At 42.5% G+C, this 23,777-nt stretch overlaps 1 protein-coding gene across 3 annotated transcripts in view; it reads right to left on the bottom strand.

Annotated features, from left to right (window-relative positions):
- LOC115171889 (protein sidekick-2) overlaps positions 1 to 23,777 on the bottom strand; it is a 346,069-nt gene that overhangs the window by 68,958 nt on the left and 253,334 nt on the right. For all 3 annotated transcript variants that reach the window (XM_029729082.1, XM_029729084.1, XM_029729085.1), the window contains exons 6-14: positions 18,541 to 18,652; positions 17,453 to 17,643; positions 15,847 to 15,930; positions 15,529 to 15,723; positions 14,789 to 14,905; positions 14,323 to 14,490; positions 12,871 to 12,973; positions 11,734 to 11,910; positions 10,936 to 11,072 (exon numbers count right to left, since the gene is read on the bottom strand). In XM_029729082.1, the coding sequence (XP_029584942.1) occupies positions 10,936 to 11,072; positions 11,734 to 11,910; positions 12,871 to 12,973; positions 14,323 to 14,490; positions 14,789 to 14,905; positions 15,529 to 15,723; positions 15,847 to 15,930; positions 17,453 to 17,643; positions 18,541 to 18,652 (1,284 nt within the window). The remainder of the gene's footprint in view (positions 1 to 10,935; positions 11,073 to 11,733; positions 11,911 to 12,870; positions 12,974 to 14,322; positions 14,491 to 14,788; positions 14,906 to 15,528; positions 15,724 to 15,846; positions 15,931 to 17,452; positions 17,644 to 18,540; positions 18,653 to 23,777) is intronic.

Raw genomic sequence — 23,777 nt, 5'->3', positions numbered from 1 at the left:
GTATTCCAGCTGTAGTATTCTGTTCATAGTGTTTAGTGTTCCAGCTGTAGTATTCTGTTCATAGTGTTTAGTATTCCTGCTGTAGAATTCTGTTCATAGTGTTTAGTGTTTAGTATTCCTACTGTAGTATTCTGTTCATAGTGTTTAGTGTTTAGTATTCCAGCTGTAGTATTCTGTTCATAGTGTTAAGTATTCAGTATTCCAGCTGTAGTATTCTGTTCATAGTGTTCAGTATTCAGTATTCCAGCTGTAGTATTCTGTTCATAGTGTTTAGTGTCCTAGCTGTAGTATTCTGTTCATAGTGTTTAGTATTCCTGCTGTAGTATTCTGTTCATGGTGTTTAGTGTTTAGTATTCCTGCTGTAGTATTCTGTTCATAGTGTTTAGTGTTTAGTATTCCAGCTGTAGTATTCTGTTCATAGTGTTTAGTATTCAGTATTCCAGCTGTAATATTCTGTTCATAGTGTTCAGTATTCAGTATTCCTGCTGTAGTATTCTGTTCAGTGTTTTGTATTCAGTATTCCAGCTGCAGTATTCTGTTCATAGTGTTCAGTATTCCAGCTGTAGTAATCTGTTCATAGTGTTTAATATTCAATATTCCAGCTGTAGTATTCTGTTCATAGTATTTAGTGTTTAGTATTCCAGCTATAGTATTCTGTTCATAGTGTTTAGTGTCCCAGCTGTAGTATTCTGTTCATAGTGTTTAGTATTCCTGCTGTAGTATTCTGTTCATAGTATTTAGTGTTTAGTATTCCAGCTGTAGTATTCTGTTAATAGTGTTTAGTGTTCAGTATTCCAGCTGTAGTATTCTGTTCATAGTGTTTAGTGTCCCAGCTGTAGTATTCTGTTCATAGTGTTTAGTGTTTAGTATTCCAGCTGTAGTATTCTGTTCATAGTGTTTAGTATTCCTGCTGTAGTATTCTGTTCATAGTGTTTAGTGTTTAGTATTCCTGCTGTAGTATTCTGTTCATAGTGTTTAGTGTTTAGTATTCCAGCTGCAGTATTCTGTTCATAGTGTTCAGTATTCCAGCTGTAGTATTCTGTTCATGGTGTTTAGTGTTCAGTATTCCAGCTGTAGTATTCTATTCATAGTGTTTAGTGTCCCAGCTGTAGTATTCTGTTCATAGTGTTTAGTATTCCTGCTGTAGTATTCTGTTCATAGTGTTTAGTGTTTAGTATTCCAGCTGTAGTATTCTGTTCATATTGTTTAGTATTCCTGCTGTAGTATTCTGTTCATAGTGTTTAGTGTTTAGTATTCTGTTCATAGTGTTTAGTGTTTAGTATTCCAGCTGCAGTATTCTGTTCATAGTGTTCAGTATTCCAGCTGTAGTATTCTGTTCATGGTGTTTAGTGTTCAGTATTCCAGCTGTAGTATTCTATTCATAGTGTTTAGTGTCCTAGCTGTAGTATTCTGTTCATAGTGTTTAGTATTCCTGCTGTAGTATTCTGTTCATGGTGTTTAGTGTTTAGTATTCCTGCTGCAGTATTCTGTTCATAGTGTTTAGTGTTTAGTATTCCAGCTGTAGTATTCTGTTCATAGTGTTTAGTATTCAGTATTCCAGCTGTAATATTCTGTTCATAGTGTTCAGTATTCAGTATTCCAGCTGTAGTATTCTGTTCATAGTGTTCAGTATTCAATATTACAGCTGTAGTATTCTGTTCATAGTGTTTAGTATTCAGTATTCCAGCTGTAATATTCTGTTCATAGTGTTCAGTATTCAGAATTCCAGCTGTAGAATTCTGTTCATAGTGTTCAGTATTCAGTATTCCAGCTGTAGTATTCTGTTCATAGTGTTCAGTATTCAGTATTCCAGCTGTAGTATTCTGTTCATAGTGTTTAGTGTCCCAGCTGTAGTATTCTGTTCATAGTGTTTAGTATTCCTGCTGTAGTATTCTGTTCATAGTGTTTAGTGTTTAGTATTCCAGCTGTAGTATTCTGTTCATAGTGTTTAGTGTTTTGTATTCCCGCTGTAGTATTCTGTTCATAGTGTTTAGTGTTCAGTATTCCAGCTGTAGTATTCTGTTCATGGTGTTTAGTGTTCAGTATTCCAGCTGTAGTATTCTATTCATAGTGTTTAGTGTCCTAGCTGTAGTATTCTCTTCATAGTGTTTAGTATTCCTGCTGTAGTATTCTGTTCATGGTGTTTAGTGTTTAGTATTCCTGCTGTAGTATTCTGTTCATAGTGTTTAGTGTTTAGTATTCCAGCTGTAGTATTCTGTTCATAGTGTTTAGTGTTTAGTATTCCTGCTGTAGTATTCTGTTCATAGTGTTTAGTGTTTAGTATTCCAGCTGCAGTATTCTGTTCATAGTGTTCAGTATTCCAGCAGTAGTTTTCTGTTCATGGTGTTTAGTGTTCAGTATTCCAGCTGTAGTATTCTATTCATAGTGTTTAGTGTCCTAGCTGTAGTATTCTGTTCATATTGTTTAGTATTCCTGCTGTAGTATTCTGTTCATAGTGTTTAGTGTTTAGTATTCTGTTCATAGTGTTTAGTGTTTAGTATTCCAGCTGCAGTATTCTGTTCATAGTGTTCAGCATTCCAGCTGTAGTATTCTGTTCATGGTGTTTAGTGTTCAGTATTCCAGCTGTAGTATTCTATTCATAGTGTTTAGTGTCCTAGCTGGAGTATTCTGTTCATAGTGTTTAGTATTCCTGCTGTAGTATTCTGTTCATGGTGTTTAGTGTTTAGTATTCCTGCTGCAGTATTCTGTTCATAGTGTTTAGTGTTTAGTATTCCAGCTGTAGTATTCTGTTCATAGTGTTTAGTATTCAGTATTCCAGCTGTAATATTCTGTTCATAGTGTTCAGTATTCAGTATTCCAGCTGTAGTATTCTGTTCATAGTGTTCAGTATTCAATATTACAGCTGTAGTATTCTGTTCATAGTGTTTAGTATTCAGTATTCCAGCTGTAATATTCTGTTCATAGTGTTCAGTATTCAGAATTCCAGCTGTAGTATTCTGTTCACAGTGTTCAGTATTCAATATTACAGCTGTAGTATTCTGTTCATAGTGTTTAGTATTCAGTATTCCAGCTGCAGTATTCTGTTCATAGTGTTCAGTATTCCAGCTGTAGTATTCTGTTCATAGTGTTTAGTATTCAGTATTCCAGCTGCAGTATTCTGTTCATAGTGTTTAGTGTCCCAGCTGTAGTATTCTGTTCATAGTGTTTAGTATTCCTGCTGTAGTATTCTGTTCATAGTGGTTAGTGTTTAGTATTCCAGCTGTAGTATTCTGTTCATAGTGTTTAGTGTTCAGTATTCCAGCTGTAGTATTCTGTTCATAGTGTTTAGTGTTCCAGCTGTAGTATTCTGTTCATAGTGTTTAGTATTCCTGCTGTAGAATTCTGTTCATAGTGTTTAGTATTTAGTATTCCTGCTGTAGTATTCTGTTCATAGTGTTTAGTGTTTAGTATTCCAGCTGTAGTATTCTGTTCATAGTGTTAAGTATTCAGTATTCCAGCTGTAGTATTCTGTTCATAGTGTTCAGTATTCAGTATTCCAGCTGTAGTATTCTGTTCATAGTGTTTAGTGTCCTAGCTGTAGTATTCTGTTCATAGTGTTTAGTATTCCTGCTGTAGTATTCTGTTCATGGTGTTTAGTGTTTAGTATTCCTGCTGTAGTATTCTGTTCATAGTGTTTAGTGTTTAGTATTCCAGCTGTAGTATTCTGTTCATAGTGTTTAGTATTCAGTATTCCAGCTGTAATATTCTGTTCATAGTGTTCAGTATTCAGTATTCCAGCTGTAGTATTCTGTTCAGTGTTTAGTATTCAGTATTCCAGCTGCAGTATTCTGTTCATAGTGTTCAGTATTCCAGCTGTAGTAATCTGTTCATAGTGTTTAATATTCAATATTCCAGCTGTAGTATTCTGTTCATAGTATTTAGTGTTTAGTATTCCAGCTGTAGTATTCTGTTCATAGTGTTTAGTGTCCCAGCTGTAGTATTCTGTTCATAGTGTTTAGTATTCCTGCTGTAGTATTCTGTTCATAGTATTTAGTGTTTAGTATTCCAGCTGTAGTATTCTGTTAATAGTGTTTAGTGTTCAGTATTCCAGCTGTAGTATTCTGTTCATAGTGTTTAGTGTCCCAGCTGTAGTATTCTGTTCATAGTGTTTAGTGTTTAGTATTCCAGCTGTAGTATTCTGTTCATAGTGTTTAGTATTCCTGCTGTAGTATTCTGTTCATAGTGTTTAGTGTTTAGTATTCCTGCTGTAGTATTCTGTTCATAGTGTTTAGTGTTTAGTATTCCAGCTGCAGTATTCTGTTCATAGTGTTCAGTATTCCAGCTGTAGTATTCTGTTCATAGTGTTCAGTATTCAATATTCCAGTTGTAGTATTCTGTTCATTGTGTTTAGTGTTTAGTATTCCTGCTGTAGTATTCTGTTCATAGTGTTTATTGTATAGTATTCCAGCTGTAGTATTCTGTTCATAGTGTTCAGTATTCAGTATTCCAGCTGTAGTATTCTGTTCATAGTGTTCAGTATTCAATATTCCAGCTGTAGTATTCTGTTCATAGTGTTTAGTATTCAGTATTCCAGCTGCAGTATTCTGTTCATAGTGTTCAGTATTCAGTATTCCAGCTGCAGTATTCTGTTCATAGTGTTCAGTATTCAGTATTCCAGCTGTAGAATTCTGTTCATAGTGTTCAGTATTCAGTATTCCAGCTGTAGTATTCTGTTCATAGTGTTCAGTATTCAGTATTCCAGCTGTAGTATTCTGTTCATAGTGTTTAGTGTCCAAGCTGTAGTATTCTGTTCATAGTGTTTAGTATTCCTGCTGTAGTATTCTGTTCATAGTGTTTAGTGTTTAGTATTCCAGCTGTAGTATTCTGTTCATTGTGTTTAGTGTTTTGTATTCCCGCTGTAGTATTCTGTTCATAGTGTTTAGTGTTCAGTATTCCAGCTGTAGTATTCTGTTCATGGTGTTTAGTGTTCAGTATTCCAGCTGTAGTATTCTATTCATAGTGTTTAGTGTCCTAGCTGTAGTATTCTGTTCATAGTGTTTAGTATTCCTGCTGTAGTATTCTGTTCATGGTGTTTAGTGTTTAGTATTCCTGCTGTAGTATTCTGTTCATAGTGTTTAGTGTTTAGTATTCCAGCTGTAGTATTCTGTTCATAGTGTTTAGTGTTTAGTATTCCTGCTGTAGTATTCTGTTCATAGTGTTCAGTATTCAGTATTCCAGCTGTAATATTCTGTTCATAGTGTTCAGTATTCAGTATTCCAGCTGTAGTATTCTGTTCAGTGTTTAGTATTCAGTATTCCAGCTGCAGTATTCTGTTCATAGTGTTCAGTATTCCAGCTGTAGTAATCTGTTCATAGTGTTTAATATTCAATATTCCAGCTGTAGTATTCTGTTCATAGTATTTAGTGTTTAGTATTCCAGCTGTAGTATTCTGTTCATAGTGTTTAGTGTCCCAGCTGTAGTATTCTGTTCATAGTGTTTAGTATTCCTGCTGTAGTATTCTGTTCATAGTATTTAGTGTTTAGTATTCCAGCTGTAGTATTCTGTTAATAGTGTTTAGTGTTCAGTATTCCAGCTGTAGTATTCTGTTCATAGTGTTTAGTGTCCCAGCTGTAGTATTCTGTTCATAGTGTTTAGTGTTTAGTATTCCAGCTGTAGTATTCTGTTCATAGTGTTTAGTATTCCTGCTGTAGTATTCTGTTCATAGTGTTTAGTGTTTAGTATTCCTGCTGTAGTATTCTGTTCATAGTGTTTAGTGTTTAGTATTCCAGCTGCAGTATTCTGTTCATAGTGTTCAGTATTCCAGCTGTAGTATTCTGTTCATAGTGTTCAGTATTCAATATTCCAGTTGTAGTATTCTGTTCATAGTGTTTAGTGTTTAGTATTCCTGCTGTAGTATTCTGTTCATAGTGTTTATTGTATAGTATTCCAGCTGTAGTATTCTGTTCATAGTGTTCAGTATTCAGTATTCCAGCTGTAGTATTCTGTTCATAGTGTTCAGTATTCAATATTCCAGCTGTAGTATTCTGTTCATAGTGTTTAGTATTCAGTATTCCAGCTGCAGTATTCTGTTCATAGTGTTCAGTATTCAGTATTCCAGCTGCATTATTCTGTTCATAGTGTTCAGTATTCAGTATTCCAGCTGTAGAATTCTGTTCATAGTGTTCAGTATTCAGTATTCCAGCTGTAGTATTCTGTTCATAGTGTTCAGTATTCAGTATTCCAGCTGTAGTATTCTGTTCATAGTGTTTAGTGTCCAAGCTGTAGTATTCTGTTCATAGTGTTTAGTATTCCTGCTGTAGTATTCTGTTCATAGTGTTTAGTGTTTAGTATTCCAGCTGTAGTATTCTGTTCATTGTGTTTAGTGTTTTGTATTCCCGCTGTAGTATTCTGTTCATAGTGTTTAGTGTTCAGTATTCCAGCTGTAGTATTCTGTTCATGGTGTTTAGTGTTCAGTATTCCAGCTGTAGTATTCTATTCATAGTGTTTAGTGTCCTAGCTGTAGTATTCTGTTCATAGTGTTTAGTATTCCTGCTGTAGTATTCTGTTCATGGTGTTTAGTGTTTAGTATTCCTGCTGTAGTATTCTGTTCATAGTGTTTAGTGTTTAGTATTCCAGCTGTAGTATTCTGTTCATAGTGTTTAGTGTTTAGTATTCCTGCTGTAGTATTCTGTTCATAGTGTTTAGTGTTTAGTATTCCAGCTGTAATATTCTGTTCATAGTGTTCAGTATTCAGAATTCCAGCTGTAGTATTCTGTTCACAGTGTTCAGTATTCAATATTACAGCTGTAGTATTCTGTTCATAGTGTTTAGTATTCAGTATTCCAGCTGCAGTATTCTGTTCATAGTGTTCAGTATTCCAGCTGTAGTATTCTGTTCATAATGTTCAGTATTCAATATTCCAGCTGTAGTATTCTGTTCATAGTGGTTAGTGTTTAGTATTCCAGCTGTAGTATTCTGTTCATAGTGTTTAGTGTTCAGTATTCCAGCTGTAGTATTCTGTTCATAGTGTTTAGTGTTCCAGCTGTAGTATTCTGTTCATAGTGTTTAGTATTCCTGCTGTAGTATTCTGTTCATAGTGTTTAGTGTTTAGTATTCCTGCTGTAGTATTCTGTTCATAGTGTTTAGTGTTTAGTATTCCAGCTGTAGTATTCTGTTCATAGTGTTAAGTATTCAGTATTCCAGCTGTAGTATTCTGTTCATAGTGTTCAGTATTCAGTATTCCAGGTGTAGTATTCTGTTCATAGTGTTTAGTGTCCTAGCTGTAGTATTCTGTTCATAGTGTTTAGTATTCCTGCTGTAGTATTCTGTTCATGGTGTTTAGTGTTTAGTATTCCTGCTGTAGTATTCTGTTCATAGTGTTTAGTGTTTAGTATTCCAGCTGTAGTATTCTGTTCATAGTGTTTAGTATTCAGTATTCCAGCTGTAATATTCTGTTCATAGTGTTCAGTATTCAGTATTCCAGCTGTAGTATTCTGTTCAGTGTTTAGTATTCAGTATTCCAGCTGCAGTATTCTTTTCATAGTGTTTAGTGTCCCAGCTGAAGTATTCTGTTCATAGTGTTTAGTATTCCTGCTGTAGTATTCTGTTCATAGTATTTAGTGTTTAGTATTCCAGCTGTAGTATTCTGTTAATAGTGTTTAGTGTTCAGTATTCCAGCTGTAGTATTCTGTTCATAGTGTTTAGTGTCCCAGCTGTAGTATTCTGTTCATAGTGTTTAGTGTTTAGTATTCCAGCTGTAGTATTCTGTTCATAGTGTTTAGTATTCCTGCTGTAGTATTCTGTTCATAGTGTTTAGTGTTTAGTATTCCTGCTGTAGTATTCTGTTCATAGTGTTTAGTGTTTAGTATTCCTGCTGTAGTATTCTGTTCATAGTGTTTAGTGTTTAGTATTCCAGCTGCAGTATTCTGTTCATAGTGTTTAGTATTCCTGCTGTAGTATTCTGTTCATAGTGTTTAGTGTTTAGTATTCCAGCTGTAGTATTCTGTTCATAGTGTTTAGTGTTTTGTATTCCCGCTGTAGTATTCTGTTCATAGTGTTTAGTGTTCAGTATTCCAGCTGTAGTATTCTGTTCATGGTGTTTAGTGTTCAGTATTCCAGCTGTAGTATTCTATTCATAGTGTTTAGTGTCCTAGCTGTAGTATTCTGTTCATAGTGTTTAGTATTCCTGCTGTAGTATTCTGTTCATGGTGTTTAGTGTTTAGTATTCCTGCTGTAGTATTCTGTTCATAGTGTTTAGTGTTTAGTATTCCAGCTGTAGTATTCTGTTCATAGTGTTTAGTATTCAGTATTCCAGCTGTAATATTCTGTTCATAGTGTTCAGTATTCAGTATTCCAGCTGTAGTATTCTGTTCACAGTGTTCAGTATTCAATATTACAGCTGTAGTATTCTGTTCATAGTGTTTAGTATTCAGTATTCCAGCTGCAGTATTCTGTTCATAGTGTTCAGTATTCCAGCTGTAGTATTCTGTTCATAGTGTTCAGTATTCAATATTCCAGCTGTAGTATTCTGTTCATAGTGTTTAGTGTTTAGTATTCCAGCTGTAGTATTCTGTTCATAGTGTTTAGTGTTCAGTATTCCAGCTGTAGTATTCTGTTCATAGTGTTTAGTGTCCCAGCTGTAGTATTCTGTTCATAGTGTTTAGTATTCCTGCTGTAGTATTCTGTTCATAGTGTTTAGTGTTTAGTATTCCTGCTGTAGTATTCTGTTCATAGTGTTTAGTGTTTAGTATTCCAGCTGCAGTATTCTGTTCATAGTGTTCAGTATTCCAGCTGTAGTATTCTGTTCATGGTGTTTAGTGTTCAGTATTCCAGCTGTAGTGTTCTATTCATAGTGTTTAGTGTCCTAGCTGTAGTATTCTGTTCATAGTGTTTAGTATTCCTGCTGTAGTATTCTGTTCATAGTGTTTAGTGTTTAGTATTCCTGCTGTAGTATTCTGTTCATAGTGTTTAGTGTTTAGTATTCCAGCTGCAGTATTCTGTTCATAGTGTTCAGTATTCCAGCTGTAGTATTCTGTTCATGGTGTTTAGTGTTCAGTATTCCAGCTGTAGAATTCTGTTCATGGTGTTTAGTGTTCAGTATTCCAGCTGTAGTATTCTGTTCATAGTGTTTAGTGTTTAGTATTCCAGCTGCAGTATTCTATTCATAGTGTTTAGTGTCCTAGCTGTAGTATTCTGTTCATAGTGTTTAGTATTCCTGCTGTAGTATTCTGTTCACAGTGTTTAGTGTTTAGTTTTCCTGCTGTAGTATTCTGTTCATAGTGTTTAGTGTTTAGTATTCCAGCTGTAGTATTCTGTTCATAGTGTTAAGTATTCAGTATTCCAGCTGTAGTATTCTGTTCATAGTGTTCAGTATTCAGTATTCCAGCTGTAGTATTCTGTTCATAGTGTTTAGTGTCCTAGCTGTAGTATTCTGTTCATAGTGTTTAGTATTCCTGCTGTAGTATTCTGGTCATGGTGTTTAGTGTTTAGTATTCCTGCTGCAGTATTCTGTTCATAGTGTTCAGTATTCCAGCTGTAGTATTCTGTTCATAGTGTTCAGTATTCAATATTCCAGTTGTAGTATTCTGTTCATAGTGTTTAGTGTTTAGTATTCCTGCTGTAGTATTCTGTTCATAGTGTTTATTGTTTAGTATTCCAGCTGTAGTATTCTGTTCATAGTGTTCAGTATTCAGTATTCCAGCTGCAGTATTCTGTTCATAGTGTTCAGTATTCAGTATTCCAGCTGCAGTATTCTGTTCATAGTGTTCAGTATTCCGTATTCCAGCTGTAGATTTCTGTTCATAGTGTTCAGTATTCAGTATTCCAGCTGTAGTATTCTGTTCATAGTGTTCAGTATTCAGTATTCCAGCTGTAGTATTCTGTTCATAGTGTTTAGTGTCCCAGCTGTAGTATTCTGTTCATAGTGTTTAGTATTCCTGCTGTAGTATTCTGTTCATAGTGTTTAGTGTTTTGTATTCCCGCTGTAGTATTCTGTTCATAGTGTTTAGTGTTCAGTATTCCAGCTGTAGTATTCTATTCATGGTGTTTAGTGTCCTAGCTGTAGTATTCTGTTCATAGTGTTTAGTATTCCTGCTGTAGTATTCTGTTCATGGTGTTTAGTGTTTAGTATTCCTGCTGTAGTATTCTGTTCATAGTGTTTAGTGTTTAGTATTCCAGCTGTAGTATTCTGTTCATAGTGTTTAGTGTTCAGTATTCCAGCTGTAATATTCTGTTCATAGTGTTCAGTATTCAGTATTCCAGCTGTAGTATTCTGTTCATAGTGTTCAGTATTCAATATTACAGCTGTAGTATTCTGTTCATAGTGTTTAGTATTCAGTATTCCAGCTGCAGTATTCTGTTCATAGTGTTCAGTATTCCAGCTGTAGTATTCTGTTCATAGTGTTCAGTATTCAATATTCCAGCTGTAGTATTCTGTTCATAGTGTTTAGTATTCAGTATTCCAGCTGCAGTATTCTGTTCATAGTGTTCAGTAATCAGTATTCCAGCTGCAGTATTCTGTTCATAGTGTTCAGTATTCAGTATTCCAGCTGTAGTATTCTGTTCATAGGGTTTAGTAGTCAGTATTCCAGCTGCAGTATTCTGTTCATAGTGTTCAGTATTCAGTATTCCAGCTGTAGTATTCTGGTCATAGTGTTCAGTATTCAGTATTCCAGCTGTAGTATTCTGTTCATAGTGTTTAGTAGTCAGTATTCCAGCTGCAGTATTCTGTTCATAGTGTTTAGTAGTCAGTATTCCAGCTGCAGTATTCTGTTCATAGTGTTTATTATTCAGTATTCCAGCTGTAGTATTCTGTTCATAGTGTTTAGTAGTCAGTATTCCAGCTGTAGTATTCTGTTCATAGTGTTTAGTAGTCAGTATTCCAGCTGCAGTATTCTGTTCATAGTGTTTAGTAGTCAGTATTCCAGCTGCAGTATTCTGTTCATAGTGTTCAGTATTCAGTATTCCAGCTGTTGTATTCTCTACTAATCCACTCACTGTTCTCTGAGACCTCCAGGATATATCGGATCAAGGGGCTGTTCCCATCGAAGGCCTGAGCCCAGGTCAGATTGATGGCCCTCTTCTCTACCTGGCTCAGAGCTGCACCAGGGATCTCTGGAGCATGGGGAAGCTGCCTGTACAGGGTGGGGGGATGAGGGGGGAGGTGTGTGTGTGTGTGTGTGTGTGTGTGTGTGTGTGTGTGTGTGTGTGTGTGTGTGTGTGTGTGTGTGTGTGTGTGTGTGTGTGTGTGTGTGTGTGTGTGTGTGTGTGTGTGTGTGTGAAGGAGAGACAGAAACAGACAGAGCACGGTCCAGAGAAAATGAGAGAGAATGAGAGAGACAAAGACAGAATGTTAATATCATAAATATACACTGAACGTGGTAGTTAATAGTAAAAACAGCAGAGTGCAGAGAGGAGTTGATGATGGAGGGAGGAGATGAGAGGTGAGGGGAATATGGTAAAGCTGTAGAGTAGCTGTGGATGAGACAACAGCACACTGCCAGAGAGTCAATAGGAGAGGAGAGAGAGAGAGATAGATAGATAGAGAGAGATAGAGATAGAGAGATAGAGATAGAGAGAGAGAGATAGATAGAGATAGAGAGCGAGAGAGAGATAGAGATAGAGTTAAAGAGAGAGGGGCACAGAGAGGGGAAGAGAGAGAGAGGAAGAGAGAGCGAGAGGAAGATGAAGAGTGAATGGATAATACTGCATGATGGGAGAAAGATGGAGATGGACACACAACGCCAGACAGAGTGACTGACCAAGAGAGAGATCTTAACAAGATGTGAGGTTAACCTGACTCTGAGGTGAGCGCTGCGTGAGTCGTTGCCCCCTACAGAGGTGACTCTACAGGTGTATGTTCCGATGTCACCTGACCAGGTCTGGGAGAGGTGCAGGGTCCCGTCAGGGTCCAGACGGAGCCTGGGAGAGGTGCTCACATCCACCACTGAACCACTCTTCTCCCAAACATACCTGGAGAAGAGGACAACACACACACCAACACACACACACACACCAACACACACACACACACCAACACACACACCAACCCACACACACACACGCACCAACACACACACACACACACACACACACACACACACACACACACACACACACACACACACACACACACACACACACACACACACACACACGGTTACCGTAGAGCACTTTGAGACTGTTGATGTAAAAAGGCTTAATGAATTCTCTCTGAAACACACAGACGCTCTGCTCATACTGATCCAGATACTCAGACTGTGTGTGTGTGTGTGTGTGTCACTGTCTGCTCACACCAAACTTCTCATTTCCTCCATTAACTTCAACTGATCAACCTCTATGATTTATTCCACTACTGCCCCCCCCTGATTCAACTGATCAACCTCTATGATCTATTCCACTACTGCCTCCCTGATTTAACTGATCAACCTCTATGATCTATTCCACCACTGCCTCCCTGAATCAACTGATCAACCTCTATGATCTATTCCACTACTGCCTCCCTGATTTAACTGATCAACCTCTATGATCTATTCCACTACTGTCTCCCTGATTCAACTGATCAACCTCTATGATCTATTCCACTACTGCCTCCCTGATTTAACTGATCAACCTCTATGATCTATTCCACTACTGCCTCCCTGATTCAACTGATCAACTAATCACTTAGCCTTTGAGGAGCTGAGTCAGGTGTCAGCTTGGCACCCCATTAACTGACAGATACACTGGGGTCATGGGTCACCCCACTGGACATGACATCATCCTTACCTGACAGACACACTGGGGTCATGGGTCACCCCACAGGACATGACATCATCCTTATCTGACAGACACACTGGGGTCATGGGTCACCCCACAGGACATGACATCATCCTTACCTGACAGACACACTGGGGTCATGGGTCACCCCACAGGACATGACATCATCCTTACCTGACAGACACACTGGGGTCATGGGTCACCCCACAGGACATGACAGCCTTGGTCCCCTTGATGACACTCTGGTCCGCAGGTGGCTTGGTGATACGGGTCCGTGCTGAAAACATAGATAGACTTCAGGTTACTAGCTGTTTAACAGGTGGTTGAGAGACTTCAGGTTACTAGCTGTTTAACAGGTGGTTGAGAGACTTCAGGTTACTAGCTGTTTAACAGGTGGTTGAGAGACTTCAGGTTACTAGCTGTTTAACAGGTGGCCAGAGACTTCAGGTTACTAGCTGTTTAACAGGTGGCTGAGAGACTTCAGGTTACTAGCTGTTTAACAGGTGGTTGATAGAGACTTCAGGTTACTAGCTGTTTAACAGGTGGTGGACAGAGACTTCAGGTTACTAGCTGTTTAACAGGTGGTTGACAGAGACTTCAGGTTACTAGCTGTTTAACAGGTGGTTGAGAGACTCCAGGTTACTAGCTGTTTAACAGGTGGTTGACAGAGACTCCAGGTTACTAGCTGTTTAACAGGTGGTTGACAGAGACTCCAGGTTACTAGCTGTTTAACAGGTGGTTGAGAGACTTCAGGTTACTAGCTGTTTAACAGGTGGTTGACAGAGACTTCAGGTTACTAGCTGTTTAACAGGTGGTTGAGAGACTTCAGGTTACTAGCTGTTTAACAGGTGGTTGACAGAGACTTCAGGTTACTAGCTGTTTAACAGGTGGTTGACAGAGACTTCAGGTTACTAGCTGTTTAACAGGTGGTTGAGAGACTTCAGGTTACTAGCTGTTTAACAGGTGGTTGAGAGACTTCAGGTTACTAGCTGTTTAACAGGTGGTTGATAGAGACTTCAGGTTACTAGCTGTTTAACAGGTGGTTGAGAGACTTCAGGTTACTAGCTATTTAACAGGTGGTTGACAGAGACTTCAGGTTACTAGCTGTTTAACAGGTGGTGGCCAGAGACTTCAGGTTACTAGCTGTTTAACAGGTGGTTGAGAGACTTCAGGTTACTAGCTGTTTAACAGGTGGTTGAGAGACTCCAGGTTACTAGCTGTTTAACAGGTGGTTGAGAGACTTCAGGTTACTAGCTGTTTAACAGGTGGTTGAGAGACTTCAGGTTACTAGCTGTTTAACAGGTGGTTGAGAGACTTCAGGTTACTAGCTGTTTAACAGGTGGTTGAGAGACTTCAGGTTACTAGCTGTTTAACAGGTGGTGGACAGAGACTTCAGGTTACTAGCTGTTTAACAGGTGGTTGAGAGACTTCAGGTTACTAGCTGTTTAACAGGTGGTTGAGAGACTCCAGGTTACTAGCTGTTTAACAGGTGGTGGACAGACTTCAGGTTACTAGCTGTTTAACAGGTGGTTGAGAGACTTCAGGTTACTAGCTGTTTAACAGGTGGTTGAATGTATAATAGCCAGTGAGTGTATAATCCTTCTCCATCCCTCCCTCCAAACTCACCCCACACCAGTAGATCTGCGGCAGCCTCGTCTATGCCTCTGGAGTTGCTGGCCATGCAGGTATAAGTCCCAGCATCAGAAAGGTGAGACGGGGAGACCAGTAGACTGCCTGACTCCAGCAGGGTGAACCTGGGCAGCTGGACAGAACCACTGGCCAACACACGTTCACCTGGAGAGAGAGAGAGAGAGAGAGAGAGAGAGAGAGAGAGAGAGAGAGAGAGAGAGAGAGAGAGAGAGAGAGAGAGAGAGAGAGAGAGAGAAGCATGGAGACGGAACCAGAAGAAAGTGGGAGAAAGAAGTGTCAGTTAACAACAGCAGGGTTCTGCCCTAAGACCGTCAGAGAGCTGCTGTCCACCTTGTGGACTGAGTCACTATGTCATCACCTTCCCCTCTGAAAAACATCAACACCCAAAATGACATGGATTTCTAATAGAAATTGTGCATCCACCAGCTGTCCACCACCATACCTTTCTGCCAGGTGATAGCTGGTCGCGGGGCTCCGCTGGTCTCACAGTGGAGGATGACTGACATGCCGTCAATCACAGCACTGTCAGCTGGACCTGCCGTGATGTTGGGGGCAATACCTGGGTAGAGACAAACAGCTAGGTGAGACAGACAGACAGACAGACAGACAGACAGACAGACAGACAGACAGACAGACAGACAGACAGACAGACAGACAGACAGACAGACAGACAGACAGACAGACAGACAGACAGACAGACAGACAGACAGACAGACAGACAGACAGACAGACAGACAGACAGACACCTGATGAGGTGAGAACAGATGAACAGGATGATAATGAGACTGATGATGAGAGATGTGAGGTAACTGTGTGAACTTTTAATGAATTTATCAAAGACTGTCAGTCAGTCAGCTCCCATTCTTCAAGATAACGACTTAGAGACTGACAGGCACAAGTCTCCCTCGCCCTCTCTTTCCTTTCCCTCTTCATCCCTCTCTCTCTCTCTCTCTCTCTCTCTCACTTGTCCGTTCTCTCTCTAATTCTCTCTCTAAATAGCCAATAATTGCTGGTGTGTAGCGTGACAGGTCTGAGAGACGGAGAGAAGAAGAAGAGATGAGGGAGGGAGGGAAAGGGGGAAGGAGAGAGGGAGAGATGGAGAGACTGACGTGGGAAATGGTGGGTTGAAGGACTTGACGTACTGGTAGAGAGAGAGAGAGAGAGAGAGAGAGAGAGACGTACTGGTGACAGCGAGGTAGGTGTTGGTCTGTATTTCTCCAGCCAGGTTGCGGGCGAAGCATTGGAACATCCCTGTATCGTCAGGTAACAGACCGTTGATCTGCAGACTGCCCCCAACTAACACCCTGTACCTGGGCATCTTCACTGGACTGATGACCACAGCATCCTTATACCACACTATGTCTGGCTGGGGGACACCTAGAGAGAGGAGAGGAGAAGACAAGAGAGAGTTGTATTTAAATATCTATCACTTTTTACAGCATCAGGGCTTTAGATCTCGCGCACGCGCACACACACACGCGCACATGCACGCACACATACCTCGTGCCTGGCAGGGGATATCCACCACCTTCTCCATCTCTGCACTGATGTGTTGGACAGGCTCCTTCACAAACTGGGGATGGTCTGGAGAGGAAAGGAGAGGCGAAGAGGAGAGGAGGCGAGTAGAGAAGACGAGGAGAGGAGAGGGGAGGAGAGGAGGAGAGCGAAGGAGAGGAGAGGATGAGAGGAGGGGAGAGTAGAGGAGGAGAGGAGAGGATGTGAGGAGGGGAGAATAGAGTAGGAGAGGAGGCGAGTAGAGGAGACGAGGAGAGGAGGAGAGGAGGGAGGAGAGGAGGAGAGCGAAGGAGAGGAGAGGATTAGAGGAGGGGAGAATAGAGTAAGAGAGGAGACGAGTAGAGGAGATGAGGGGAGGAGAGGGGAGGAGAGGAGGAGAGGAGATGAGAAGAGAGAAGAGGAGGGGAGAGGATAGGAGAGGAGAAGAGAGAAGAGGAGAGGTGAAGAGAAGAGAGGAGAAGAGAAGAGGAAGGGAGAGGAGAGGATAGGAGAGGAGAAGAGGAGGCGAGTAGAGAAGTCGAGGAGAGGAGGAGAGGAGAGGGGAGGAGAGGAGAGGAGGAGAGTGGAGGAGAGGAGAGGATGAGAGGCGGGGAGAATAGAGTGGGAGAGGAGGTGAGTAGAGGAGACGAGGAGAGGAGGAGAGGAGGGAGGAGAGGAGGAGAGCGGAGGAGAGGAGAGAATGAGAGGAGGGGAGAGTAGAGTAGAGGAGGAGAGGAGAGGATGAGAGGAGGGGAGAGTAGAGAAGAGGAGGAGAGGATGAGAGGAGAGGAGAGTAGAGAAGAGGAGGAGAGGAGAGGATGTGAGAGGGGAGTAGAGAAGAGGAGGAGGCGAGTAGAGGAGATGAGGAGAGGAGGGAGGAGAGGAGGAGAGCGGAGGAGAGGGGAGGATGAGAGGAGGGGAGAGTAGAGTAGAGGAGGAGAGGAGAGGATGAGAGGAGGGGAGAGTAGAGAAGAGGAGGAGAGGAGGGGAGAGTAGAGAAGAGGAGGAGAGGAGAGGATGTGAGGAGGGGAGAATAGACTAGGAGAGGAGGCGAGTAGAGGAGACGAGGAGAGGAGGAGAGGGGAGGAGAGGAGGAGAGGAGATGAGAAGAGAGAAGAGGAGAGGAGAGGAGAAGAGAGGAGAGGAGAGGAGTGGAGAGGAGGGAAACAGTTAGAACATTCCTATAATTTTCTTGAACATTTTTGTTCAATTGAACAAGTTTTAACAATAAAGTCATGTTAATGATAAGGTGTCTTGTCCTCCTGGTTTCTGTTGACTTACATTAAATCCATCCTGGATATCCAATAAGTATTTTATTTCCAAGGTTTAGTCTCATTGAGACTAGTGCAGAGTAATGGACTGCATCAGATAGAGACAGAGAGAGGGATTTCTTCACAATTCACCTAATGCTTTAATCATCTATTATTTATCTCCATGGTCCAGCAGCATGTCAAACTGACGTGAAGACTTCAGACATTTACACACAATGATATTCCCTCAACCTGACCACTGACAGGAGAACTGATAGCTGGTTCTTTACCTAGTTTAACCAGCATGAGGAGAAACTCCCAAATGAGTGTGTGTGTGTGTGTGTGTGTGTGTGTGTGTGTACCTAGAACATGTAGGTAGGCCCCTGCATTGACCGATGGCACAGTGCTGCTGCGGAGGGTGGCCTCACATTCATAGTAACCACTGTCACTGACCGCTGGGAGGCTGATGGTCAGCCTGCGGCCAAAGTCACGTATCCCTGTACTGACCAGAACACCATCCTTACGCCAGGTTATAACCATCTTGATCAGAGGTCTGGAGGAGAGGAGAGAGAGAGAGAGAGATACAGAGGGAAGGAGACCGAGATAGAAAGAGAGAGAGAGAGAGAAGGGGAGAGAAATAGAGAGAGAGAGAGAGAGAGAGAAGGGGAGAGAAAGAGAGACAGAGAGAGAGAAGGGGGTGAGAAGGAGGAGAGAAAGAGAGAGGGGAGGGAGACAGAGAGAGAGGGAGGGGGAGAAAGCGAGAGAGAAGGGGGATAGAAGGGGAGAGAGAGACACAGATAGAGGGGGAGGGAGACAGAGAGAGACAGAGGGAGGGGGAGAAAGAGAGAGAGAGAAGGGGGAGAAAAGGGGAGAGAGAGAGAGAGAGAGAAAGGGGAGGGAGACAGAGAGAGAGGGAGGGGGAGAAAGAGAGAGAGAGAAGGGGGAGAGAAGAGGAGAGAGAGACACAGAGAGAGGGGGAGGGAGACAGAGAGAGAGAGAGCGAGGGTGAGAAAGAGAGAGAGAGAAGGGGGAGAGAGAGACACAGAGAGGGGGGAGGGAGACAGAGACAGAGAGAGTGGGTATTAATATGATTCAAATTCTGTTTCAAGGTTGTGAGGCATTGACAGAGCACTGTAATACATCTGTCATACTGATCAAGTCTTTGAATTGGCCATAATAGTTTGGATTCAGAGCAGAGATAAGGAGAGAAGGAGAAGAATGGAGAGAGGAAAGACTGAGAGAGGATGAGGAGGAGGAGGTGAGGAGAGGAGAAAGCATTGAATAGGACGGATGAACAATTTTCTAAAAGAGACCCAAACAAAAGACATTAGGTGACAGTGAAATGTGACAGACTTGGTCTCCCTGTGTGTGTGTGTGTGTGTGTGTGTGTGTGTGTGTGTGTGTGTGTGTGTGTGTGTGTGTGTGTGTGTGTGTGTGTGTGTTCACTCACCTAGCATTGGCCACACACTCCATAATGACATCATTCCTCCCCGCGTTCACACTGGTGTTCTTAGGAGGGATGATGATGGTGGGGGTGATGGGGTCCACAGGCCCCCCCACGTCTATACACACACACACACACACACACACACACACACACACACACACACACACACACACACACACACACACACACACACACGCACACACACACACACACACACGCACGGACACACACACACACACACACACACACACACACACACACACACACGCACACACACACACACACGCACGAACACACACACATACGCATGGTTAGAAAAGCATATGGGTCATGGCCAGTTCTCCCTTGTAAAAAAGATTGTATATCTCAGTCAGACTTCCTGTTTAAATAATAGATATGGTGAACAACAACAGCTCCTGCCAAGATTGTCCATACTGCACTCTCGCCATTAATCAACATATAATTCCTATACTCTCGCCATTAATCAACATATACACTGCTCCAAAAAATAAAGGGAACACTTAAACAACACAATGTAACTCCAAGTCAATCACACTTCTGTGAAATCAAACTGTCCACTTAGGAAGCAACACTGATTGACAATACATTTCACATGCTGTTGTGCAAATGGAATAGACAACAGGTGGAAATTATAGGCAATTAGCAAGACACCCCCAATAAAGGAGTGGTTCTGCAGGTGGGGACCACAGACCACTTCTCAGTTCCTATGCTTCCTGGCTGATGTTTTGGTCACTTTTGAATGCTGGCGGTGCTTTCACTCTAGTGGTAGCATGTGACGGAGTCGACAACCCACACAAGTGGCTCAGGTAGTGCAGTTCATCCAGGATGGCACATCAATGCGAGCTGTGGCAAGAAGGTTTGCTGTGTCTGTCAGCGTAGTGTTCAGAGCATGGAGGCGCTACCAGGAGACAGGCCAGTACATCAGGAGACGTGGAGGAGGCCGTAGGAGGGCAACAACCCAGCAGCAGGACCGCTACCTCCGCCTTTGTGCAAGGAGGAGCAGGAGGAGCACTGCCAGAGCCCTACAAAATGACCTCCAGCAGGCCACAAATGTGCATGTGTCTGCTCAAACGGTCAGAAACAGACTCCATGAGGGTGGTATGAGGGCCCAACGTCCACAGGTGGGGGTTGTGCTTACAGCCCAACATCGTGCAAGATGTTTGGCATTTGCCAGAGAACACCAGGATTGGCAACTTCGCCACTGGCACCCTGTGCTCTTCACAGATGAAAGCAGGTTCACACTAAGCACATGTGACAGACATGACAGAGTCTGGAGACGCCGTGGAGAACGTTCTGCTGCCTGCAACATCCTCCAGCATGACCGGTTGGTGGTGGGTCAGTCATGGCGTGGGGTGGCACTACTTTGGGGGTCGCACAGCCCTCCATGTGCTCGCCAGAGGTAGCCTGACTGCCATTAGGTACCGAGATGAGATCCTCAGACCCCTTGTGAGACCATATGCTTGTGCGGTTGGCCCTGGGTTCCTCCTAATGCAAGTCAATGGTAGACCTCATGTGGCTGGAGTGTGTCAGCAGTTCCTGCAAGAGGAAGGCATTGATGCTATGGACTGGCCCGCCCGTTCCCCAGACCTGAATCCAATTGAGCACATCTGGGACATCATGTCTCGCTCCATCCACCAACGCCACGTTGCACCACAGACTGTCCAGGAGTTGGCGGATGCTTTAGACCAGGTCTGGGAGGAGATCCCTCAGGAGACCATCCGCCACCTTATCAGGAGCATGCCCAGGCGTTGTAGGGAGGTCATACAGGCACGTGGAGGCCACACACACTACTGAGCCTAATTTTGACTTGTTTTAAGGACATTTCATCAAAGTTGGATCAGCCTGTAGGGTGGTTTTCCACTTTAATTTTAAGTGTGACTCCAAATCCAGACCTCCATGGGTTGATAAATTGGATTTCCATTGATTATTTTTGTGTGATTTTGTTGTCAGCACATTCAACTATGTAAAGAAAAAAGTATTTAATAAGATTATTTCTTTCATTCAGATCTAGGATGTGTTGTTTAAGTGTTCCCTTTATTTTTTGAGCAGTATAGTTCCTAAACTCTCACCATTCATCAACAGATAGTTCCTATACTCTCACCATTAATCAACAGATAGTTCCTATACTCTCACCATTAATCAACAGATAGTTCCTATACTCTCATCATTCATCAACAGATAGTTCCTATACTCTCACCATTAATCAACAGATAGTTCCTATACTCTCATCATTCAAAGGTAGCTAGGATGCTATCACTATGGATATAATTCCAGGATGCTATCCCAATGATGATACAGCTAGGATGCTATCCCGATGGAGATACAGCTAGGATGCTATCACCATGGAGATAAAACTAGGATGCTATCACCATGGATATACAGCTAGGATGCTATCACCATGGAGATACAGCTAGGATGCTATCACCATGGAGATGCAGCTAGGATGCTATCACCATGGAGATGCAGCTAGGATGCTATCACCATGGAGATAAAGCTAGGATGCTATCACCATGGATATACAGCTAGGATGCTATAACCATGGAGATACAGCTAGGATGCTATCACCATGGAGATAAAACTAGGATGCTATCACCATGGATATACAGCTAGGATGCTATCACCATGGAGATACAGCTAGGATGCTATCACCATGGAGATGCAGCTAGGATGCTATCACCATGGAGATGCAGCTAGGATGCTATCACCATGGAGATACAGCTAGGATGCTATCACCATGGATATACAGCTAGGATGCTATCACCATGGAGATACAGCTAGGATGCTATCACCATGGAGATGCAGCTAGGATGCTATCACCATGGAGATAAAGCTAGGATGCTATCACCATGGATATACAGCTAGGATGCTATAACCATGGAGATACAGCTAGGATGCTATCACCATGGAGATAAAACTAGGATGCTATCACCATGGATATACAGCTAGGATGCTATCACCATGGAGATACAGCTAGGATGCTATCACCATGGAGATGCAGCTAGGATGCTATCACCATGGAGATGCAGCTAGGATGCTATCACCATGGAGATACAGCTAGGATGCTATCACCATGGAGATAAAACTAGGATGCTATCACCATGGATATACAGCTAGGATGCTATCACCATGGAGATACAGCTAGGATGCTATTAACATGGAGATACAGCTAGGATGCTATCACCATGGAGATACAGCTAGGATGCTATCACCATGGAGATGCAGCTAGGATGCTATCACCATGGAGATGCAGCTAGGATGCTATCACCATGGAGATACAGCTAGGATGCTATCACCATGGATATACAGCTAGGATGCTATCACCATGGAGATACAGCTAGGATGCTATTAACATGGAGATACACCTAGGATGCTATCACCATGGAGATGCAGCACTATCCTCCTCTATCTCTCTATAGTCTCTCTGTGTTCCTCTATCTCTCTATAGTCTCTCTGTGTTCCTCTATCTCTCTATAGTCTCTCTGTGTTGCTCTATCTCTCTATAGTCTCTCTGTGTTCCCCTCCTCATCTATCTCTCTATAGTCTCTCTGTATTCCCCTCCTCATCTATCTCTCTATAGTCTCTCTGTGTTCCCCTCCTCCTCTATCTCTCTATAGTCTCTCTGTGTTCCCCTCCTCCTCTATCTCTCTATGGTTTCTCTGTGTTCCTCTATCTCTCTATAGTCTCTCTGTGTTCCTCTATCTCTCTATAGTCTCTGTGTTCCCCTCCTCCTCTATCTCTCTATAGTCTCTGTGTTCCCCTCCTCCTCTATCTCTCTATAGTCTCTCTGTGTCCCCCTCTTCCTCTATAGTCTTTCTGTGTTCCCCTCCTCCTCTATAGTCTCTCTGTGTCCCCCTCTTCCTCTATAGTCTCTCTGTGTTCCCCTCCACCATTTCCTGGGAGCAGCCTTAGCCTGTGTAAACCAAAGTGCTGAGAACTAGCGGTGCGGGAACAAATCCGTACAGTTACATATCGGATATTATTTTGCCGATATATCGTATCGTATCGTTTTGACAATATGGCAGTAGTTAGTTTGCTGTACCTGCACCAAAACTCCAGTATTTTTCCTTCATAGCTTGTTCTCCATCTTCTTTTTAAATTGGGAGACCATTTTCTTTCAACACTTTTATTGCCATGACTGAGAAAAACTGGTTTTCTCATGTCTCTCTCTTGTCTCTCTGCAGCAGACATGTGGTGAGCAATATGTTTGGAACATCGAAACGCAATAAAATCACATTATCGAATCGCAACACATAGAGAATCGTGAGAATCACAATACATATCGTATCGGCACCTAAGTATGGTGATGATATCATATCGTGAGGTCCCTGGCAAGTCCCAGCCCTACCAGGAACCATTATATTGTTTCATTGAGACAAACATAGCAGGAGGTGATTAAATGCAGAGCCATCATTCAGCCTGTTCCACAGAGCCTTGCAGCCCTGCAACCAACCATCGATTCACTGGCCTCAATCAGAGATCTCTCTCTCCATCTCATCTCATTTCCCCCTGCCTCAAGGGGGGGTTCTGTGTGTGATCCCAGGCCCTGTGTTTGGTATCAGTAACACACACAGACTGTCTCAGTGTCTTTTCAGAAATCTGCTTCGGTTAGGGGCCACTAAAATACAGAGCTCATTTATAGGCTGGTTAAATCAGCCAGTCAGATGGACCAGGTACCGCAGCACCAGCTCTACAGAGCACCACCCAGCTCCACCCAGCTCCACACTGCAGCCAGGGAGGACCACAACACCACCCAGCTCCACACTGCAGCCAGGGAGGACTCTAGCACCACCCAGCTCCACACTGCAGCCAGGGAGGACTACAGCACCACCCAGCTCCACACTGCAGCCAGGGAGGACCGCAGCACCACCCAGCTCCACACTGCAGCCAGGGAGGACCATAGCACCACCCAGCTCCACACTGCAGCCAGGGAGGACCGTAGCACCACCCAGCTCCACACTGCAGCCAGGGAGGACCGCAGCACCACCCAGCTCCACACTGCAGCCAGGGAGGACCGTAGCACCACCCAGCTCCACACTGCAGCCAGGGAGGACCGCAGCACCACCCAGCTCCACACTGCAGCCAGGGAGGACCATAGCACCACCCAGCTCCACACTGCAGCCAGGGAGGACCGCAGCACCACCCAGCTCCACACTGCAGCCAGGGAAGACCGCAGCACCACCCAGCTCCACACTTCAGCCAGGGAGGACCACAGCACCACC

The sequence above is a fragment of the Salmo trutta genome, chromosome 32 (genome assembly GCF_901001165.1).
Source record: "Salmo trutta chromosome 32, fSalTru1.1, whole genome shotgun sequence".
In the NCBI taxonomy this organism is placed as follows: Eukaryota; Metazoa; Chordata; class Actinopteri; order Salmoniformes; family Salmonidae; genus Salmo; species Salmo trutta.
Note: the sequence above shows the minus strand (reverse complement) of the source record. Positions and strands in the feature narration are given on the sequence as shown.